The 21,982-nt window shown below is 35.7% G+C and overlaps 1 protein-coding gene across 5 annotated transcripts in view; it reads right to left on the reverse strand.

The window, feature by feature from the left end:
• UNC13C (unc-13 homolog C) overlaps window positions 1-21,982 on the reverse strand; it is a 177,015-nt gene that overhangs the window by 143,461 nt on the left and 11,572 nt on the right. For 4 of the 5 annotated variants that reach the window (XM_039723381.1, XM_039723380.1, XM_039723379.1 and 1 more), the window contains 4 exons: window positions 19,603-19,702; window positions 17,796-17,913; window positions 15,983-16,106; window positions 11,852-11,987 (listed from right to left, as the gene is read on the reverse strand). In XM_039723381.1, the coding sequence (XP_039579315.1) occupies window positions 11,852-11,987; window positions 15,983-16,106; window positions 17,796-17,913; window positions 19,603-19,607 (383 nt within the window). In that variant the 5' untranslated portion in view covers window positions 19,608-19,702. Of the gene's footprint in view, window positions 1-11,851; window positions 11,988-15,982; window positions 16,107-17,795; window positions 17,914-19,602; window positions 19,703-21,982 lie in introns of those variants that run through there. The other variant, XM_039723382.1, reaches the window with a different exon arrangement.

Raw genomic sequence — 21,982 nt, forward strand, 5'->3', positions numbered from 1 at the left:
ATTTGGTTGCTCTCACAGAGAAGTTGCACACTTGCACAGGCCAATTATAATTAGGGCTCACTATTCAGCTATTTTACCACACCTGTGAAGAATGAAAAAATACTAATTCCATTAATGGCTGTTAAGCACAGGTTAAAATAATTAAGTGTAGACTCCACCACTCCTGAAAGATTGCAAGTAATTCAAAAGCCACTACTTTGTACAATACCAGTAAAGTAGCAAAATAAAAATGACACAGTAAAATTCTACATAAAATTTACAAAGGACAGCAGAAGCCTGTTTACTAAGAGAAGTTTTTGCAGTATATTTATATTATACTTCAGTGCCATCCCTTGGTCCACACATTACTATTTAATTATCTTGGACTTTTGGAACAGTGCTCTTTTATTTGAGGAGAAAAATGTTCGCTCTGATAGGCACAGCTGAGTGCACATGATGCAAACTAAGTATGAAGAGGCTTGCCTTCCCCTGCCCTCATCTCTGAGGCTGCATGTTTGCAGGTCCAGCCTTTTTCCTCTTCACAGCTGGCTTTTTGTTTTCAGGTAAATCAGCAAAGTTATACTAGTTATTGGTCCACCCCATCCTGCAGTTGTTAACTAGACTGGAAATACTGGGTAATAATTAACCTTAAGGATTACCAGGGTAATTAAGCTCAAGGTCAGATGGAGATTCAGTTGTCAGCGTTGATTCAGAGGGAACAGAGAAACAGCTTTCTCTGCCTTAACTAAAAGTAAGTAGGGAAAAGAGCATTCTTAATTTTTGAGACATAATGTACAGAGGGGAACAAAAACCAGTTTAACTGGTTTGCAGTACTTTTAGGAAGTCGCCAATCTGCGATCAGACTGCTGAGCAGAGCAGTCAGATCAGGCAGTTGAATACACTTCTTATGCCACTTAGAAACTCAGCACAGACAGACACAGCAAGGAGCAGTTTCTACTCGTCCACTTCCTACTGACACAGTGATGGGTCCAGTTTGGACAAATGCTTGTTAATTTTCTATTCAGACCTAGTGAAAGTAATTAGTTACCTGGCAGAAAATGCTTTATGAACACTGAACAAAGCTTCTGATGACATGTGCTTTACAGAAATTCTGGGTAACAAAGCCCACCTGATACTGCTGGGAATGACCAGTCCTGCTAACTGAACTGTAACAAGGAACATGTGTGCCAGGCAAATACTATAATTTTTGAAACAACATAAACAACAACAGATTAGGGAACTTTACACAAGCATTAAGCCAGAAAACGAGGCAATCTTATCTGATAATTAGAAGAGCATAACATTTCCAGTGACTGAACAACAAAAAGTTAAAAAAAAAAAAAGAAAAATGCCTAAAGAGTGCCTGAAAATCATAGTGATTCACCACCCCTACAACATAATGCCCAGCTGTGCTCTCTGATGCTGTGCAGGCCACAAGAACAACAAGATAAGGAGAACTACAAGAGACACCTCAGGAGCAGTGTAGCAATATTCAGAGCTGGTCAGCTCAGCAAGCAGCCCAAGTCAAAGTTTTGATGTACTGTGCATCAAACTCAGCAGGCTTTCACATCTCAGCCAGAAGGATCAAAATAACCAATCTTGTTGCAGTGATTTACCAGCCAATGACAGGTATGTGCAAAGGAATGCACAGGCTCTTCAGTCTGGTTTATCAAGAGCTAAGGATTTCCAATAGAAAACAAAAGTTACACTGACACTTTTATTTAATAGATGTTTTCCCTCTTAATTTTGCTGGTCAAATACATTAAAATTGCTCTAGCATTGCAGTGATGATTTGCATTTTCATGACACCTCTTGTAAAATTAATCTCACTACAGACTTCATTGTAAGGCAGTTAATTATAGAGCAGTTGCAGTGTGGCCACATACAGACAAAAAATGACATCTTCTGAATGCTTATTTGTTTGTAATAGGCAATCCTGAACATCTGCATTCATTTCTAAGTATTCATCACTAAAGTCAATTCCACAATTCCATCAGCTTTGAATATAACTGGAAACAAACTGTGGAAGAAAAACTGAAATAATTACACTCTATTATGACATTTTTTATTTGGCAATTTCCACTCCCCACTGGCAACAGTCAGGCTGAAACTAAAATCATGTGCTTAAATCAATCTCCAATGAACATATCAACCAGACTTATACCCGGACACTACCACAAAAATGTTAGTTTGTTTTTTCCTCCTTTAAATGCGCTTTTCAGAACATTCCAGTAATGGTCATTCTTGTACAAAGTACAAATAAGGCTGATGACAGTTTTGAGTTTTATTCTGCCTTCTTTTATAGCTCAGGAGGGGGATAGAAAAAAAATAAAGACAAATATCAGCTTCTCTGTTTTTTAGAATACAAGAATGGTACTTTCAAGTGTGTCACTTCCAGTGCTGTAACTTTTCTAACATGCACAATTAAGCATGCATTGGAAGTAAGTCTGCAAAAGACCCAAACTTTTTTGGTGGGGATTTACACACTTGTTATTCATTTAGACTGCAGCAGCACAAGTTCTTTGGGAATATCTGTTGGTGCAATTGCTACCACAGTCTTAAACACCAGGCCAAAGCCACTTTAGCAGTATTCCATACACCTGGGCTGCAAAAGCCTGTCCTTGTTCCAGCACTGGTCATTAGCTGAAGCTGATTGCACTGAAATAGTTTCCAGCTGAAGACAAGGTGCTTTACAACACTAGCTTTCAAGTCAATTCATGAACTTGGTACAAGGACACTCTACTCTTATTGGAAAATATGTCTAGGTTATGGAACTATAGAAATGGTATCCCATCAAGGATTATTAGACTATAAAACTGTAATTCAATTCTAAATTTTTCATAGGCCTCAATTATACAGTATAGAAAAAAGAATAATTAAACATTAAAAAGCTGTGCAATAAGTAGCAGTTTAGTAAAACACTAAGAACTGTAGGCAGTAATCGTCCATCTTCGCTATAATCATATTAAAGGAAATTAATGATGTGGTAAAATTGGAAAGGAAAATTAAGTGATCTAGGCATCCACAGTTAACAATGCCACAGTAAGACTTAAAAAAGTAAGTCTTGCATAGATTAACACAATTTAGTATCATCCAACTGCCTCATATAGCTATTTTTGCATGTTAGTGGCAAAAGAAAACAGTTTCCTCCAAGATACTTTTTCTGATAGCACTAAATCTATGGTCTTACACAGGTTCCCTTCTACAGATGTTCAAGTTGCGCTTAAAAATTTATTTTTAAACTAACACAGCAGAGGACAAAACTTACTATAGGTCAGCAACCAGTTACATCCCTTACATCCCTACAGTAAAATTTCAGTTTTAAATCCGAGTACACATTTTTCTTTTCCTTTCTCATTGTCAAAAATAGTAAGTTTCCATAGCTATATTATAATCTTCAATCATACATTTATATTACTGTTTTCACTTCAAATAGTTTACAGTTCTGAGGTTTTGGTGGTTTTTAAAACTAAAATTACAAGTTCTTAGGTTTTTTGGGACAAGGTACTAAATTTTATCAGTCTGTATTTTGAGAACAATGTTACTACAGTAACAAAGTAACTTTTTCTGATTTCTTAGAGATAACCTTGTTTAAGTGCTTAAAACACATAGTATAGCAATGACATCCATTTTCTAGACATTCAGATTCAAAAATTTAGCAATGCATGAACAAAAACTAAAATATGCTTACATATCTCCTTTAGTTCAGCTTTTCCTCCAGCATTCTTTCACAGGTTACTTGCCTAATCATTAAGAACTTAAGTCTTTTATAAGAGCTGCAATTTTTGACTCGCCTATAGAGCAAACTAATAAAGTCCAAACGTATGCATTAATCCTCATAACAGGACTCATATTTTTCCCTATTTCAATTTTTTCCTCCAATTCTTCACAATATTTTCATAAGTGTAATCCACATTGATGTTGATCTTCACGTCTTCCTGAAGAAAAAGGTCTGTCCCTTCCTGCTTTTAGAAATACCCCTGAACCAAGTCTGCACAGCTGCTAAAGATAAGCCACCAATTACTGCAGCTTGACCACCACTCCCCTTCCTGGGCACAATTAACAATCAGGTGCAAGGAAAGTACCTTCCTCTCCTTTAAGTCTTTTGACCCTTTAGATGGGTCTCAACTCTGAGCATAGTGTGACTTATTGAAGGCATGCTGCTGTCTCTGCTAAAACTGATTCAGAAAGTCCTAGCTTGCTTTAATAGTTACATCGCAGTAATATTATTTTAGTGTTCTGACTTACAGTATCACCCCAAAATTTTTTTTTCCATCACAGAGAAATAGGAAACTCTTCTGTGTAGCTGAGAATGAGTACTGGGAAAAGGAACTAATAACTACTTAAACTTCTCTATTTTAAGCCACTTCAAATATTTCAACTTCAAAATATGTAGAGGCATTTTGGATGTAACTGTGTAAAATTTTATTGTTATCTCTTTAACTATTATTCTCAAACATTAATATATCCCTTTTGTGAAAGGTTTGTTTTGCTGGATGGGGTAATATCCTGTTTTCACTATGCTTGAAGGAATTTATTCAACTGTATTAAACCATCTTCTAAAGAACCACCACAACTGCAAGCCTGGTGCTAAAAAGTGTGCAAATAGAGATATACAGTAATCCATACCTGAACTTTTAAAACTGCAATTGTTACCCCTCAGAGCTATGAACTGGATTGTAAACTGGCATTCAGATCTATCAAAACCACAGCTTGTGATACTGATCTTGTACACTTAATACAGTGCCAGTAGATAATAGCTTGTATTTTCCCCTACATTGCCATAGAACAGCAGATTTGAAGTTAGATTTTATTTTTAAGGCCTGCCAAGACAGTAAATCAACATTGTACAAAGTAACTTCCAGGTTTTTCTGATGGATATAAAGGTATTGCAAGGCAACGCTGCTACCCAAGAAAGCCCCACAAGATACATTATCTCCTGAGCGCTGCAGTAGCTACATTAGTGATTTCCAAACTGCAAGATGTTTATCTGAACAAAAGGAACATGAAATTAGGACAGAAGCTGATTGACAAGACCAAAGGCTACGCAGGAGACAGGTGACACAAGGAAACACATGTTGATGTGAATAAGACATTATCAAGACATTGTTCTGCTGTCCACTGAAGTTGCAGCTTTTAATCAATCTTGAATCTGTCAAAGTGTCATCCTGGATTGTTCCCAGAAAGCAAACAATGTCTATCTGACACTTAGAGAAACTACGAATTTCTCCAGATTTTGCCTGGACTTGCCACTTTGCAGCTATTTGTTAGTCTCCAATTTCTCACTTATTTCAATGCTGTATCATAGTTTTTTTTTCTAATATACCCAACTCAAAAAATAAAAAGGTCTGTATTTTTTCCCCCAAAAATATACTGGAAAGGCATATTTCTTCAATCAACTAAACTCAATTTTCTCCTACAGAATGTCTCTATTCATAATCAGTGCCTAATATTTCAATTTTATTAAAAAGTCATTAAAATCAGTATTATAAAAGTATTTCATTGAATATGCATGCAATAAACAAACAAAATAAATTGCTATGCAACTATAATAAACTAATTCCAGTGACATTTACCCCACTTCTGAATAGAATGGAATCTTTCAGGGTAGCAGTGTATAGATGAAATATTACACAGCAGTAGGAGCCAAATCAAACTTTTCATAAACATTTGCTGCTTTTCCCATGGCAACTCTTTTCTCCTGTTGTGTAGCTCTTTATGTAGAGCTCTTAAGCTCCCACCTGAAATGGCTGTTGTTTTTAGAGTTCAAGTCATACAGAGAAAGGGAATTTCTTTGCACAAGAACTGATACCTGACAACTTTTTTACCTTTTCTGTAAATGAACAAATTTTATAGTGGTTTCAAGGGAATACTTGCACAGAGATGGAATCTTTTCCACATAGCTGAAAGCATTAATTAGATAAACTAGTTCCCAGAAGCCAAAAAAGTTACCTTAAAAATTTACTATTATGTAAGGTCTAAGTAAAATGCGTTAACCTTTATAGCAAGTAAACCTTTTGGGAACCCAAGATAACTGCATGACAGTAATAGACTTAATACAGTTGCAAGATCTCAGAATTAATTAATCTAGGTAAAAGAAAACTTCAAAAGCCTTTCCTGTTCCTTTCAAGCCTAAAGAATTTATCATGAATAATGTTACATTACACAGAATCTCAGGGAGAGTCATAATAATTTCTCATTATTATGAGAAGTTGTCACCATAGCGAACAATATAACACTATGAATATTAATAAGGGAGCCAATTAAAGCTCAGTATCAGTTCGTATCAGGATGCAAAACAATCATCAGAACACTCCCAATAACCACAAACAAAACAGATGCTTGCAAAAAGACTGAAGGTAAAGAAACTCATAACATCTGATTACTGGGAGAAACAAAACAGTATGGACTGGTGGGGACAGACACTGGAAGAAACCAAGAGTAATCTCTGCTGTATGATGAAGATATTTTCTTTTTATTTTAATGTGTAATCTATTTTATAATTAGGTTTTGTAGGTTATTTCATATATATAGCAGGACATAAAATTTGTCCGACTTCCTTTACTGGAAGTTTTTCCAAGATTGTCTCATGCCTAGACTGGAATACTGGCTCAAGCACAGCTCTGCCTATGTACTCGCTGAGCAGGACCCCCAGTCCTGGACTCACTGCAGGCCTGAGTCTGACTCTGCTGTGCTGTTATGGACCTGCCTGGTGCTCCCTGCTGTGTCCTGCCCTGGCTGCACCGCTGGCCCTGACCCCGAGCTCCAGGGGTTGCCAGTTTGGCCTCGGACCTGTTCCATCAGCACAGGCTTCTGCACTGTTTGACCCTTGCTGCCATTCCCAGGCTTGCCTGGGGTACTGGGCTGGGGCACTGGCTGCCCTGGCCCTGCCCTGCTTGCTGCGTTATCCTGCCTCACTGCCCCTCCCTTGAGAGCAGCAGCTCATCCTGGCTTACCTACAGCCTTAATCCCGCGCATTTGTACAAACCCGGCTAGGTATGAAGAGTCTGGCTTTCAGATGTGCCACAAAGACTGGATTCATAGATACTAAAAATTTTTAAATAGATTCTACTGAGAATTTCAGGATGTCAATTAAAGCATTTAACTTCAAAACCAGTCAAACAAAAATAACTTACCAACATCTATTTGGGATAACATTAGGAAAGAAAATGTACATCAACGTGTCACATCAGCTCACCATCATTTGTTCTAAACTGCAAATTGCCTTGCAAAATAAATCTGTCTGGTTCCATACTACACTTCCTAACAATTTCATATGTAATTAACTGGGGTTTTTTTCTGACACAATCTTCAATTCCTTAAATTTTTCTGTTATCTCAGTGTCCTTTTTTTCCATCCCTTTCAAGTAAAATATTTTCTGTCCATATTGTTAACTGCTAAGTTATCTTCTTTTCAATTTTTTTACTCAAAAAAATTTAAAATATACTACTTAAATGGGTAACAATTGTGAACTTGTCAGAATTATAGAAACACAAAAAGCCCATAAAAATTGGTTAAACTTCAAATTTACTGTATGTATGAGACTTAGTGTTCTCCATCTCTTTTACATTTTGTTTGTATTCCCTCTGCTGTTCAGAGCTATTGTAACAGTCTTTAAAATTATTTAGAAACATTTTTAAATGAGTCTTTTAAAGTAATACTTTTAATAGATTCAAGAGCAACAGTTTTAGGCCACAGAAGATCTGAAGGAAACACATTTGAGAAAGGCAAGAGAGTGGAACTGAAATAGGAAAGGGCAGCAGAGCAGGAAGGATCATCAATGAGGATGTGAGTTTGAGTGACAGATGAGAATTAAGCCTGGGGTACAGTGGAATGAACTCTCAGCACTGTGCTGGTACACAAAGGGTTTAATTTTACATAAGACTCTTATTGAAAAGATCTGTCTTACTGTAATTATATAAATTAATAACAACATTTATTTAGAGTTTTAAATGATAAATTTATTACACAAGAGTAAACATCACCTCAAGCTGAATACCTTCCTACCCACACTGCTTTCTGTAACTCGAGCAGAACAAAACTGTCCAGGGAGCCAAAGAGCTTAGAGGAATGCTCTTTAATATATGAAAATAGCTCAGACTCAGGGAAGCCTCTTGGTTCATGGGTTTTGATGTAAACAGTCCTTTTAACTTGCCTTCGGAACACACAAGCATTACACGACTTAAACCACCTTCAGTTTAGAGAATAGCCTACGAATAATAATTAAATACAAACCCACCAATCATTAATTGTAATGTTGAATTATTTTTATATTTTGAAAATAATCTGCCAGTTCTGAAAGCTGGGAACCAGGAGACGTTCATGGCCAAAAGCCTTGCATGTGATAGACATCTTTTGTTAAAGATGTCTCTTTTTTTTTTTCTTTGGTCCTTATTCCTTTTTGGCAATAAATATGAATCAATAACATGTTACAGAAAATCAGTTATGCTTACTTATTCTGCAATTTAAATTTGAGGGATCTCTCACTGATTATCACAACAGAAAACAAATGTATATATTCACACAGTATCTGTTTAAACAGACGGCAGTGCATGGAAATACGGCTTTAGTTTAAGGAGTTCATAATCTGTAGCCAAGAGGTGGAGGTGGAAATTTTCATGGTTTACAAAGAATTTAATGCTTGTCTATCATTTTTTCTATTATCAAGGCATGAATAATGAAACACATTACTGGAAAAATGGCTGTAAACTGACCACCTCAAAATAATTTAGACCTCAGCAATTGTTTGCTTCTCTCTGTATGGAAAACCAGGAAAGATTAATTAAATTTTTAGGAGGCCATTTAATGCTCACAATGTTTCAAGCATTAAGAAACTTCTAATACTATCACATTGAAGCTATCTTTTCATTTTTCATCCATTTGAAAATAAACATGCATTTTACTTTCACAAATCACTGTTTTAGTTAATACCAGTTTAATGATTACATAAAATTAACATTGCTAGTGGCTGCAGGTTGTGAAGTCCAATTTTACTTATACATCTTCTTTTAACACAGCAGTTACAGTACCCAAACCATTAGAAAAGAGGAAGCACAGTTAAAGCCAAACACTTTAGAACAAGATACTCAACCACAAATCTGTCAATACAATCTATGTAGGTCTAGCATATTTTGTGGGCAGCACCCTTCCTGTGTAGGTATACACGACATCTATTCCCGTGGCCTACATAGGTAGAAAGAAATAAACATATATGATTTAATATACATCTAAATAACAGATTTTAGTTGCCTTTTTTAAATGTAATCAAATCTTTTTTCTCTTTGTTAAATTATTGTTTTACGGTTCTACAGAAAAAACAAGTATCACAGGACAAGTCAATATTCTTTTAAAAAGAAAGATCCTTGTCCCTGTTGCTGTACTTCCTTAGATTTTGGGGTTAGTCAGTTGCTTTTGAAAGAAATATTTGCTCCACTTTGCTTGTTTTGGAAATGCTCCTAGTGAATTTTATGCTGGTCACTTTAGTTTGTGCTAAACAGGTATATCTGCACATTTGTGGCTATTCTGGATATACAGCAACATTATTTCTACCTCAGTGGGGCCACAGAGATTAACCATGAAATCATTATTCCTACAAGTAGTAGCATTCAGCATTGGATACTAATAATGCATGAAGAGTGAACCAACTGATTTATCCTGTGGCTACTACAGAGAGATGCAATGAAGTCTACAATAAATACTTGATTGCTGATTTTTAAAAATTCAGTGATTCACTCATTAATTACATTATAGAAAAACTCAGATGATTTATGGGTTTTGGGGTTTTTTTTTACTAGTATTTTCCCCTTCTCTGTCTGCCTTCTTTTTTAAGCCTCCAGGAAAAAAAAAATATTGCTCCAATAAGAGGTTACTTAATAATTTACCATATCCTTCTAATTTTTGATTTAGTGAGCTTTTGCTTTATGGGAAAATGTTACTTAGTTACACTTAGTTATCACTCTACACCTAAAGTCAGAAGCCATAAACATCACTTATGTACATAACTGACGAATAAATATCAGTCTAAAAAAACAACTTAAGGAAGAAATTTGGAACATAGTAATACTTAAATATTTACAAGACAATTACTTTTGGTGTTTAATACAGCAAAAGAAATAGTGTCATCCACATCCCAGATTTTTAGTACAAATGCAGTTTTGTGGAAAAGTACACATCTCTAAGTTTTAAAACAATCTTATTTCTGCTTCAAATCTTTGAAAATACCTATAAATATTAAAGATAAGATAAATATAAGATGAAATATAGGTAAATATATATATTTATACCTATATACATATAGGTATAAATACGGATGAAATAACTTTTCATCTAAAAATAATAGTTTAGGGCTGACCCTCAATTTAGTACTATAAAAGCTCATTGAATTTCAATAAAATTATTTGGTACAAAGGACTAAAGGAAATCCATACTCAGATTGGGTTAACTTCTTTTGGTTTAGCTTAACCTGCTCAGAGGCTCAGATCTCTGTTGAAAATGAAACGTCAGCACAGATGATATGCTAATGACTGGACATGTGCTTAGAACAACACAGAGAAACAGCTCTTGAGTGCTGCCATTACTGACAGCTCTCACCCTGAGGAAGCACTTGTACTTCTCTGTAAATACCCTGCAAGGGCTGACTGGAAATGTAAACGGTGAGGCTGACAGCACCCAAGCAATGCTGCGGTATCCTGTCCACGTGCAGTCTCTAACTGAATCCCTGAGCTTGAGCTTTTTGTACACTCGTTTATTTCCTAATTTTGTGTGGAAGTTACATGCACCAGGACCCTGCTTTTTTAAAGTACATCCTGAAAAGGTGGTTTAAGGGCATCAAGATGTTACTGTCTCAGAGAATACATAACTTGATAATGTATTAGTTTTTATTGTATTTTCTCTCATGTTTGAGCTAGGCACTAACTACCACTGCTGTTAGACATTATTTCCAAAGTGCCTGACACACCAAATATTCTGGCTACCTTTCCCAAGAGCCTTTTCTGCCCCTCATCAAGGCAGAGCACCTTTTGGAGTGTTAGCTGCTCACAGTGCCTTTCCTGCGCTGCTGTGGATAAAAGACACCATGAATGAAATGTAATACAGTCTGTGACAGCTGCTATGAAAGCCAAAATGAACAGTAGAGGGAACTTTTTTCCTCACCAGCTTGCCTTTCAAAAGAAGTGAAGTGATTATTCCAACACAGAGAAAGCTCTCCCTGCTCAGAGACCACTGCTGAGTGTTCTTAGAGGCTGACTGGGCTCCCTCCTGAGCATTCAACTCCACTCAGCAGAAGGTGATGGCAGAGAAATAATACAGTTGTTGCCACCTTATTCCTTGCCCCTTCCACCATAATGCATCATCATTTTGCACATTCAGAGAAGCAGAAAGACAGCAATTATCTCTCCCCCCCACTTTATTTTTTTCCACTGCATTCTTGTTTGTTCAGAAGAAATAGATAGAAAATATTCTCTTCTAGAAAACTTCCAGAAATGCAGGCAGCCTGTCTAGGTAAATACATTAGCTTCAAAAATGGAATCAAATGTCTTTTCTGCTTTCCAGATGAAATAGAATATTTACAATACCCAAATCATGTCAGGAGTTGCTTCCCTTCCTTTTTCAATATTTCAGGAAGTCACTATGGAATAGCTGAACCCTATGTAGACACATGCCCAAGGATGAGAACAGGACAGATGCACATGTATTTGCCATAAAAGAACATAGAAAAGTTAATAAATACCTTCATTCTCTTTACAAGTTTAAGAAATTTTTAAGCATATGCTTGCTTAAAATAGTTTTGTATGTATCATGCTGACATTCAGATATTTTAAAAAAATTGAAATCAACAAATGACATCACACATGTCTGTGACAAGGTAAAATACCTGAGTTTGCCTTCCTGTAAGCTGAGCCCACTTTCCATGGATGTCTGACTGTCATTTGTATCTTGATGTGAATGTCTTGTACATTGGACGGGTGTCTCTCTGTGCCAACCTCTGCAATCTAAATCTCTGTGGGTATCTGTAGAGAAGGAAAAAGCTGCTGAAAATCTTTCAGCCCATTTTACTTCTAAAAGAGGAAGCAATACATAAAATTAATTATCTTCATTCATTAAATCTATAGTGACAGGAATTATCAAATCAACTGCAAACACTGTAATGATTAAATCACTAGTTACAAGAACAGCAGAAGGAGTTGCAAGATAATCTTCTGATTGGTACTCTAAAAACTTTGAGAGGCCTAGACCAGTTACTTTCTTTTTATACAAAGTTAATTTTACAGTTTAAAAAAATTGCCGAATTAGGAAGAAAATTGATCTTCCAGTTCAATTTGTCATGTATTTTTTATGGCTCCACATACAGCATTCTGAGATCTAGGTTTTTTTGTTTGATTGGATTTTGGTTCTGTGCGAGTTTTTGTGTGTTTGCTTTATGTAGGGAATCAGGCTCTACTTTAATTCCATGTGCCATTGGACTAGAACTGAGGGGCTTTTTTTTTTTCTTACAGCTCTAGGTTCTTGGGGGAAATGAAACAAGTCTGCAACTGGAGGTACAAATTGGTTCCCTGCAGAACATTTTGCTCTATAAATCATCTTATTAGCTTTAGTGAGAGAAAAGGGTTCATGACCCTGATTGTGAAGAAGTTTTCTTCCATGATGATGACAAGACTTCGCATACCCACCTCTTCTTCCATTTTTAAAGTTTTGCTTACAGATTGGGAATGATGCTTTGATTGATTTTCTATCAGTGTTTACCAACACTAGGTAAGTTACCAGGAATTTATATCATATCTTTTGCTCAAAGTGAATACAATACTGTTGTGAAACATGCAAAAGATAAAGACAACATTTTGGAAAACAGAACCTTTCAGTTTTCTTACTGCATATGTTAATGCAAACTTTTAAATTGTCAGTATATGTGAATTATTATGCTAACTAAAGTGGTCTGTACTTAGAACTCTATACTGTGATGCAGGCATTTTCACAGTCAGTCTATTACGATTTTTCAGGACTCTTATTTTTGCTGATCAAGGTTGTATCAGACCAATTAATTTTCTCATTTGCTAATCCCTTGGTGTATCAGTGCATTAGTATGGTGACTAATGCAGAAACAGGGATTAAATCTCATCATGCTACTTTGTTCTTGTTACTTTATTTGCTAATTAATGTATAAGAAATTTGTGATAATGAGTTGAATTAAAACCAAGCCTAAGACTTGAGTTCTGCATGGTATTTTCCAAAATTATTAATGAGGTGAAAGTTGCACTGACTTTTAGTAGGCTACTTGGCAAAATGACATCTTAGCTCCCGAGACAAACAAATAATTTTCCAAATTACAGCTATTACCAATTACTTCAGTAAAGTTATCGTTAATTTCTTTAGCTTATACTGTCTATGTAAGGTATAATAATGTTAAGGAGCAAGCTACTTATCTCTAATGCTAAATTCCAAGAAAAAAGTGAGGGAAAAGAAAAAAGGGAGGAGGGAAGAAAAGGAAAGAAGGAAACAAGGAAAGAAGGAAACAAGGAAAGAAGGAAACAAGGAAAGAAGGAAACAAGGAAAGAAGGAAACAAGGAAAGAAGGAAACAAGGAAAGAAGGAAACAAGGAAAAAAAAAGGGAGGAGGGAAAAAAATGAAAGAAGAAAAAAAGGAAAGAAGTAAAAAAGGAAAGAAGTAAAAAAGGAAAGAAGAAAAAAAGGAAAGGAAAAAAAAAGGAAAGAAGAAAAAAAAAGGAAAAAAAGAAAAAAAAAAGAAAAAGAAAAAGAAAAAAAGCCCACTGGGGATGAGGCTCAGCCATAGCCCCTCTCCTAATTACCACAAACTGTGTGCCTACAAAGAAACACCTAAAAAATTTGAAGGAAAATTATCTTATTTCATAAACCCCTGATAACCCATGTTTGTAATTCAACTGTAGTGTTTATCTAAAGTCAGTATTTTATTATTGTGACTTTGCTTGCAGAATTTAAATATAGTAGTTTTTCATTTTACTTAGCAGCCTTTTAATGGAGCTCAGTCTAGCTCACAACGGTGAAATGTCAACTTTACTGCTACCACAAGTGACATGAGATGATACTTCTAGAAAAGGCACTGAACTACAGATGAGAACACATTTCCATGCAGGATTTCAAGTTCAAATGAAGTCATACTATTAAAGGAGCACGGGAGGCACAGATGAGAACACATTTCCATGGTACTTCATGCAGGATTTCAAGTTCAAATGAAGTCATACTATTAAAGGAGCACGGGAGGATCTTATATTTCTGCCCATTATCTGACATTCTCAAATGAACATCTTTCAGAAATTGTCGAAAGTAACTGCAGTCTTCTGCCTTTCCAGTGTAACTTGTCGTAATAAAGAGGCTGTACTGATTCCAATAGCTAAGGACACATTCTCAGGTGCTCATAACTGAGCTGAGTCATTCAATAGGACAAGCAATGAAAATGACCTTGCCAAACCCCAGGTAGATGATAATCCTGGCTTTCTCAATAACCAAGACATAATGCTTTTGAATTCTTGCCTCTATGAAGAAAACTACAGCATAAGAGTGACCTCTACAGGATTTTCACAGCACTCTCTGACTACTGTCCCAGGGCCTGCCTTGGGAACTTTTTCAAATATATTTGTTTGAAATTAGAATACAAGCTTCAACATACAAGCCAACAACTCTCTCCAAGGAGCAGCCTGAAATAACCAAAAGTCTGAATTTACATCTTGTAAACACACAAAGTCCCAGGGCCCGCCTTGGGAACTTTTTCAAGTATATTTGTTTGAAATTAGAATACAAGTTTCAACATGCAAGCCAACACTCTCTCCAAGTAGCAGCCTGAAATAACCAAAAGTCTGAATTTACATCTTGTAAACACACAATTAGACTTCCTATACCACATTTACATAGCTTTCTAGACACGAGAATCATGTAAGGACATAAAACATTCTGCTAATTCTATTTATCAAAAAAAACAAAGCAAACAAAATCTGGAATGCAATTACTGCATTAGCAGAGGTTATATTTTGAAATTCTTTTGGTCAAGCAGTAAAGAAGAAGTAAATTTTGCCAAAAAAAAAGAAGAAAAGGAAAAAGAAAGGGAAAAAAAAAGGTAGACTATATTGTAGCTCATAAGAAACTAAAACAGTCCAGAGTCACTCTCTGAAAAGATATGGATTCCACCATATGTATTAACAGGAGTGTAGTCATGAAGACTACACCCAAAACAATTTACCAAGGTTAATCAAAGACAATGCATTTTGAAAATAAATTAGACAATCAAAGAGCTTATTGGTATAACTTCTAGTCCTCCTTTTCATATAGTTTCTTATTCACACTTCACTTTTTTTACTTTCTTCTTGCGTAAACTTTAGGATTAATCTTTTCAGACACAGTTCATTAGACTATTTAAAGAGTAAAATGTTAAGCAAAATTATGTTTGTGACCTTATTTGGAGATAGACCATGTCATACAGATGGATTGATAATCTTAGTAAGATCAATCTTGTATTATATCTGGAAGCAGTGTGGTGATGTATTATTTGTAGTTCTGTTTCCATTTCTGCTTTCATATAAACTACATTCATATATAGAGAAATATAAATAGTTTCCATCCTCATACACACTAAAATAAAGGCAGACAACCTTTTCTAGGAAGGTAAAAAATGCTGTCTAGGCCTGGATTTTATTAAAACTTATATTTTGCATTGGTCAAAGCTGATGTGCTGCAGAGCTGTAACACACAGGTTCTGGTACTCACCCTGAGGGAGATACTTCCTTCTTTAGCTCTGCAATCCATATGTGGATCACCATTAGCTACTGAAACTGCTCATCCAGCTCCTTGTGGGATGTGGTTCTTTACCAGTAACAATTACCAGTATCAATTGTGAAAATGCTCCATTGATTAATAAGCATTTAGGATTCTACAGAAAAATTTCTATTTGTTGTTGTATTTCAGGAACGTAGGTGAAATGACAGGAACTTACTGAGAAATAGAATGTCTGGAATGCTGGACCTTAATCTGTAACTCACCAAATGGTAATGCAAAGTAGATATCTAGTAAGATCTCATGAGAAGTGGGTGTTTTTGTGCCTTGAATCTCACTTCCATTTTTTATTACTTCAGAATGCAATCTCCACCAGGAACCTGGGCCTTCCTAGGAAAAACAGGTTATGGAAATTACTTGGGCAATATTTATAGCATTATCCACTTTTTACCGAATGAAGTTTCCCCCAAGTCAGTAGGAGCTCCTTTACAACACCATTTTAGTATTTTCCAGCTTTTGTTCGTGTACTAGTTAGGACTTCAAGATTTTTCAGTCATCAAATTAAAAATATAATGTTTGCACAACAATATAGATAAATAGACATTAAGATTATCACATTATTAAGACAAAACAAATATGAATATTGAAAATTACTCTTATCAACAAAGATTTTCCAGTTCCCCTTTGCACTGGTGCCAAACAAGTACACTCTAGCAAGACTGAAACAGTCCATCTAAGTTAATAACCAAGCCAAAAAAGAGCTTCTAAAGTAACGCTCCCTTGTAGGTTATTTCTGAGTTATAAAGCCCAGAAGAAGAACAGCAGGGTTAAGACCAGGAGGATAAATAACTAGGAATGTTCCACAGTGGACTAATTATAAATGAAGGTTTAGAGGATCTGAAGAAATTAAGAAACAATCCCTTATCTTGCATCTTTGTTTGTTTAAAGTTTCAGTATTTACAAGCAAGCCACAACCTCTGTGTCAGCAAGTTGTAACTCAGCAACAGCTTGGGCAGCAGAGCAGAACAACTTGCCCTGGGGCTTGAAATGGCACTTGGCAGCTGTGATACAGAGCCTCTTCTAATTTAAGCAGGAATTACTTTCTTCCTCTGTTTCCATTTTCTGAGAAGAATCATTGAAATGTCAGTTCAATGTATATATTAATATTTATTAGTTCCTGTAAAGAAATGGCTATAGAGTCTGATGAGAGATACTGCATGAAGTTATTCTCTGATTTTCTTACCTTTACCCCATCTTCAATTGCCTTTTTTATGTTTTATAAATATTAAAGAAGGCAAACAATTTTTATTTGCAAGGATTGATTTAATCTCTACTTCACAGTTATTTCTTTAAAACAGCCTCCAGGGACTATGCATATGAAAGCATATTTATGATTGGGAGAATTGGGGACTATTAGAACAAGATACCTCTTACCTCTTTCAAATTTATAAAAATTTACTCCCCTAAACCCTTTTTTTTTTTTAATAAAATAAGAACTCCCTATTGGAAACAAGTCTAGTAATTCTGATGGCCAAGTGACCATGGTGGATACATAACTCCTGTACTGACCCAACCTTCCACTCACCCTTTTCTTTGTCCTCACTGTACTGTTAATTTCTTCTATAGCACCACAGGGCACATTTCTATTTTCCTCTTTGAGACAATGGTCAATTCCCATGATAAAGAGAACAACAGTATTGTGACCATTTTAATAGAGATTTACCCAAGGTCACAAAATGAAAATCCAGACAAAGGAACTTGATCTAAAATTCTTTCACTCTAATCATATAAACCAAACATGCCTGTCTCTTTAATTGTTCCTAAGTTCTGCTGAACCTAGCTCACCTTCTGTTATACCTGGCCCAGGGTCTGAGCCATTTCTCCAGGGTATATGGCTGATGCCTACCAATTGTCACTTTGAGAGCCACATGTATATTGAGCCTTAATATTACAACTGAAGCAAAAGACTTAGAAGTATACATTGATCACAACTGTTGTTACAGTATTTGGGGAGTCCGAGAATGGGAAATTTATTGGATTTTACTCAGTGCTTTATATTTCCATGGAAAGTCAACTTACATCAGTTGCATATTCCACAGTGGCAAGGGGAATCCATAAAACTCCTAAAATGCTGTCCCAGAGCAAGCCTTTCTTCCACAGCTCTATAATGAAGCCCTTTCCATCAGCACAGATTTCACTATAAAGAATGAATACAGAGATCATTAAAATGAAAATGTAATCTCAACTTCTCAGCAATCTATCATAGCAATTTATTTTTATCTTCTTACAGCAGATACAGAGCTGGGGGTTTTTCAGTATACTTGTAAAATACAAACTAGCAGGATGAACACAAATGTTAGACTGAACAAGACTCTCAAGTCTTATTGTTCAGGATTGCCCTTATCAAATAATGAGGACAGTTCTGCTGGAACAATGGGAAAACATCTCTCAAATTCAAAAGCTGCAGATCCAGACTCTATTTTAGTTGTAACTAAAGGATACATGCATTTTATTACTAGCTGATTTTGACTAAAAAAATACCGTACCACAACCATATTTTGCAAGAATGCAAAATCAAATTTTACCAGGCCATATCACTCCCTTATGACATTGAATTAATATTAAGAGAGAGGTAATTTCCTCAGGGAATGCTCCCCATTACAGACCAGTTCTGTAAATATGAACAATATAATAAAGTAGGTATTGGTGTCTCTGCTGGACTCATTTGATGTAATCTCCATTAATTTTAAGTAGTAAAACTCATCTTCAACTTATTTGTGTGGGGTACCACAAAGCATTATTGTGTACTTAAAGTCATCAGGAAAGAACAAATGAGATCAGAGAATGGCAGGTGCCACCTCTGAGACAGCTACTTAAATCATCACATTGCTCTCAAAAACCATCCTGCATCAATGTCCAATTTTCTGCTGTACTTGCTTTACGCAATTGAATACATACATTGAATTTTTGTTTTAGTCAGCTTTTCTCTTTATAAATACGTTACCAAAGACCAATTGCAAATTTTTATGTTTTAGTATTTTTCGACCATAACCTTTAAACTGACAACTGAATATTGAAACTGCAGATTGAAAGGTTAGGCAATATGCAACTTTTAAAATGCAAACTGGTAATATCTGCAAGTAATGGAACACAGTTTTTACTGGCAGACATAGACTGAGAGTCCTTAAGATAATGAACTATAGTATACTTATCAAAATCTAGATGAATATATTTGTAAACGCTTGTTTATAATCCCTTTTCAAAGTCTGCTGTGTTGTATAGATGAGTAGGCAGCAGATGGAGCTACAGCAACCTTGTAATGCAATTGCTACAAAAGTGGTTTAATATTCTTTGGTAACTAGTACACTGCAAATTAAGGTGTATATAAGGCTCTACATAAAAGAGAATAACAACTGAATAACAAAATGGAGAGTGGAGTGAAGTGGGCAATGATCTGCAGGCAGAAGTGAGAATCAGTATGAGTCAATGATAAATAAAGTACCTAAACTGGCATTTAAGTAGATAAATTAATATGCAAAATTAGAATATATCATAATGAAACAGAGTGAACAAAAAACAATTTATGTGAGGATTGGTTTGAGTTCTTTATTGTCTCATTCCTTGTATTCCTAAAACATTATATGAAATTAAATTTGGAGACAAATTCTTCTTCTTGTTGGCTGCTGGCCGTGATCTGTCATGTGGCTTGCAAAATTAACTTTAGTTGTGTTCCGCAGAATTAGCCTGGCACCTTTTCTCTGAGCTGGACACTTTCCCCTTGCCTTTGTGTTCTGTAGATGACCTCACATGCACTAAATTGTTCTATACTATACAAATACAGCAAAGATACAACAAAATCAATTGATAAGAATTCCCTTTTACTTACAACATGAAGTCTTGTTCCCAGCAAGGCTCCCTTCCTCGTCTATCTATTGTAGTGCTTTTTAAATTTTGGACTTTTAAAACAACGTACGTTTTGGATGTTTCTGAAAAACAAATAAGCAGCACATTAAACACAACTTTATCTCCCTTCCAGAAGATGAAAACACAACCATATGGCAGCAAGGGTTTAACTCATACCTCATGCACACCTTCACTGGTGTGGGTCAAATACGTGGATGTGAACAAGAAAATTCGTATTAGTTTTAGTAGGACTATGACAGGTGGGAGAGAACATAATCCTAAATACGAGTATTTTAAAGATCAGCTTCCAGACACAGCTTTTTACTCTTTATCTATTTCTCTGGCAGCTCTCACAAGAAACCAGTACACACTCCTTTTCTGCAAATTAGGAAGTTTTTTTGCCTTTTAATTGATACGATAATACTGAGGACTGGCTAACAGGTTTTTATGTCCAATTAAGGCAAGGCCATAGACTTGCAACGTGTAATTCAGTCTTTGTGCATGAATCGAGTTCTGTGTATAGATGCAGCAGGAAAATGGGTTTCAGATGCAGTCCCAAATGAACTCCTGGATTTTTATAAATCCCTCTGTAAAGACACTGTGGAGTATTCATAAAATCAGACCTAATAAGCAAAAAGAATAAAAATTTAAAATTTCAAAGTGCTTGAAAATATCACTGACAGAAAAAAAAAAAGCAAAAGAACTGAGGGAAAGCTCTTTCCTGTAGGGCCTGACACAGGAATCTGAGACTGCAAAGGCACGTTCCACCATCTCAATGAACATGGCTTTTTAGTTTGCATGCATGTAACACATCCTTCACTACCCTCCAGCATCCTAGGCAAGGATTAACATTGACATATGACTGAAAAAAAGACTTAATACAAGCACTGCCAAAATACATATATACAAGACATAGCCAAGAACAGAATTTGTGAACTGTCTGTATTATCAGAGGTCAATCAAACACTCAGAGCTGGAGGGAAGCTGTCAGTGTCTACAACAGATCACTGAATAGGTTGTATCAAATTGCACTGCACTTAACAAAAGGTGTGAAGGGGAACCCTTGGCTGTGTACATCCTGGATGTAGATCTTATTGTTAGGACCGATTATAATATTTGACCAAAGAACTAAAGGTATCATGTAACGGAATTTTTTTTTTTAATAAAAAAAGTCAACAGTGCCCAATGTTATCTGTTTATTTTCTATAACTTAGTGGACCAGTCTTCTCAAATATGACTTTGTTTTTATACTGAAAAAATGTGACAAAGTCAATATGAGTCTGGTGACTTATGTGTGAGAAATGGCATCCACAAGATATGGTTCACACACCACCATTCTATGTAACTGAGGCAAACAAAACAAAAAATTTGCAAAATCTTTTGTAGTTGCAAAACTTTTTTATAGTTGGGAGAACTTGCAACTCAAAGTTTGAGACATTTTCAAAAGACTCTAAATTGCTTGGCTGAAAAACAGCAACCTACGATGTTTAACTTCAGCCACCTAGAGTACCCATGTAAAACTACAATACCAGCTTCCCTCATAAATTAAAAGGAATCTTCTTTAAATGAAGCTATAAATTACAAGGTAGAAACTTAAACCCACAATTTTAGTGGCAATCTGTTTCACTGTGGCATTATTTCATATTCAACTCTAATTTCCCATTTGAAAGTTTCACGTTACTATGTGCCACACCAGATGATCAAACTTAATCACCTGGTATCCTTTTGCAGCTCCATTTCTAGAATGAAAAATGAAAAGTATCTTGGACTGCCTGCATTATAGTGTTGTCTGAAACCCTGTCCTTTTAAAAACAGCTGTTTCTCCAATACTTCCTTGGCTTCTTTGGCTCTTCTCTGGATCTGAATCTCACCCTTAAGTGCTTTTTGACTAATGCACCCTCTTTAAATGTCATGAGTTACGTCAAATAAGAAATGTAGATGCTCTACCTTTTAAATAACTGAATGTGTAACCTCCTTGAAGAATAACACTGTCAAAGGTGAATATCATTACAATACCCTAGCAGTGGAGAAGAGCTTTCAATTTTGCTGCATGATAGGAAGTTTTGTTTCCATAAAGCCATTATTGCAGCTTCCAACCTGTCAAAAACTGGAGGCACATCATGCAATTTTTGTGAAAAGAAACAGCAGGATATCCACCTGCTCATATCTTCAGCTTTCAACCCAAAACAGGGGAGAGCAGCTTACACAAAAGAGTAAATAAACTACAGGAGAATCACAGAGTTTTGAGAAATGTGGGCATTTCAAGACTGCTCTTATTCACCACCTACAAAATTGTTCTGCCCAAGGAAACATGATCAATTATCAGAGAATATACCACTGAAACTTCATTGCCAGTACTTATG

Source organism: Passer montanus, unplaced genomic scaffold (genome assembly GCF_014805655.1).
Source record: "Passer montanus isolate IOZ18808 unplaced genomic scaffold, ASM1480565v1 scaffold5, whole genome shotgun sequence".
In the NCBI taxonomy this organism is placed as follows: Eukaryota; Metazoa; Chordata; class Aves; order Passeriformes; family Passeridae; genus Passer; species Passer montanus.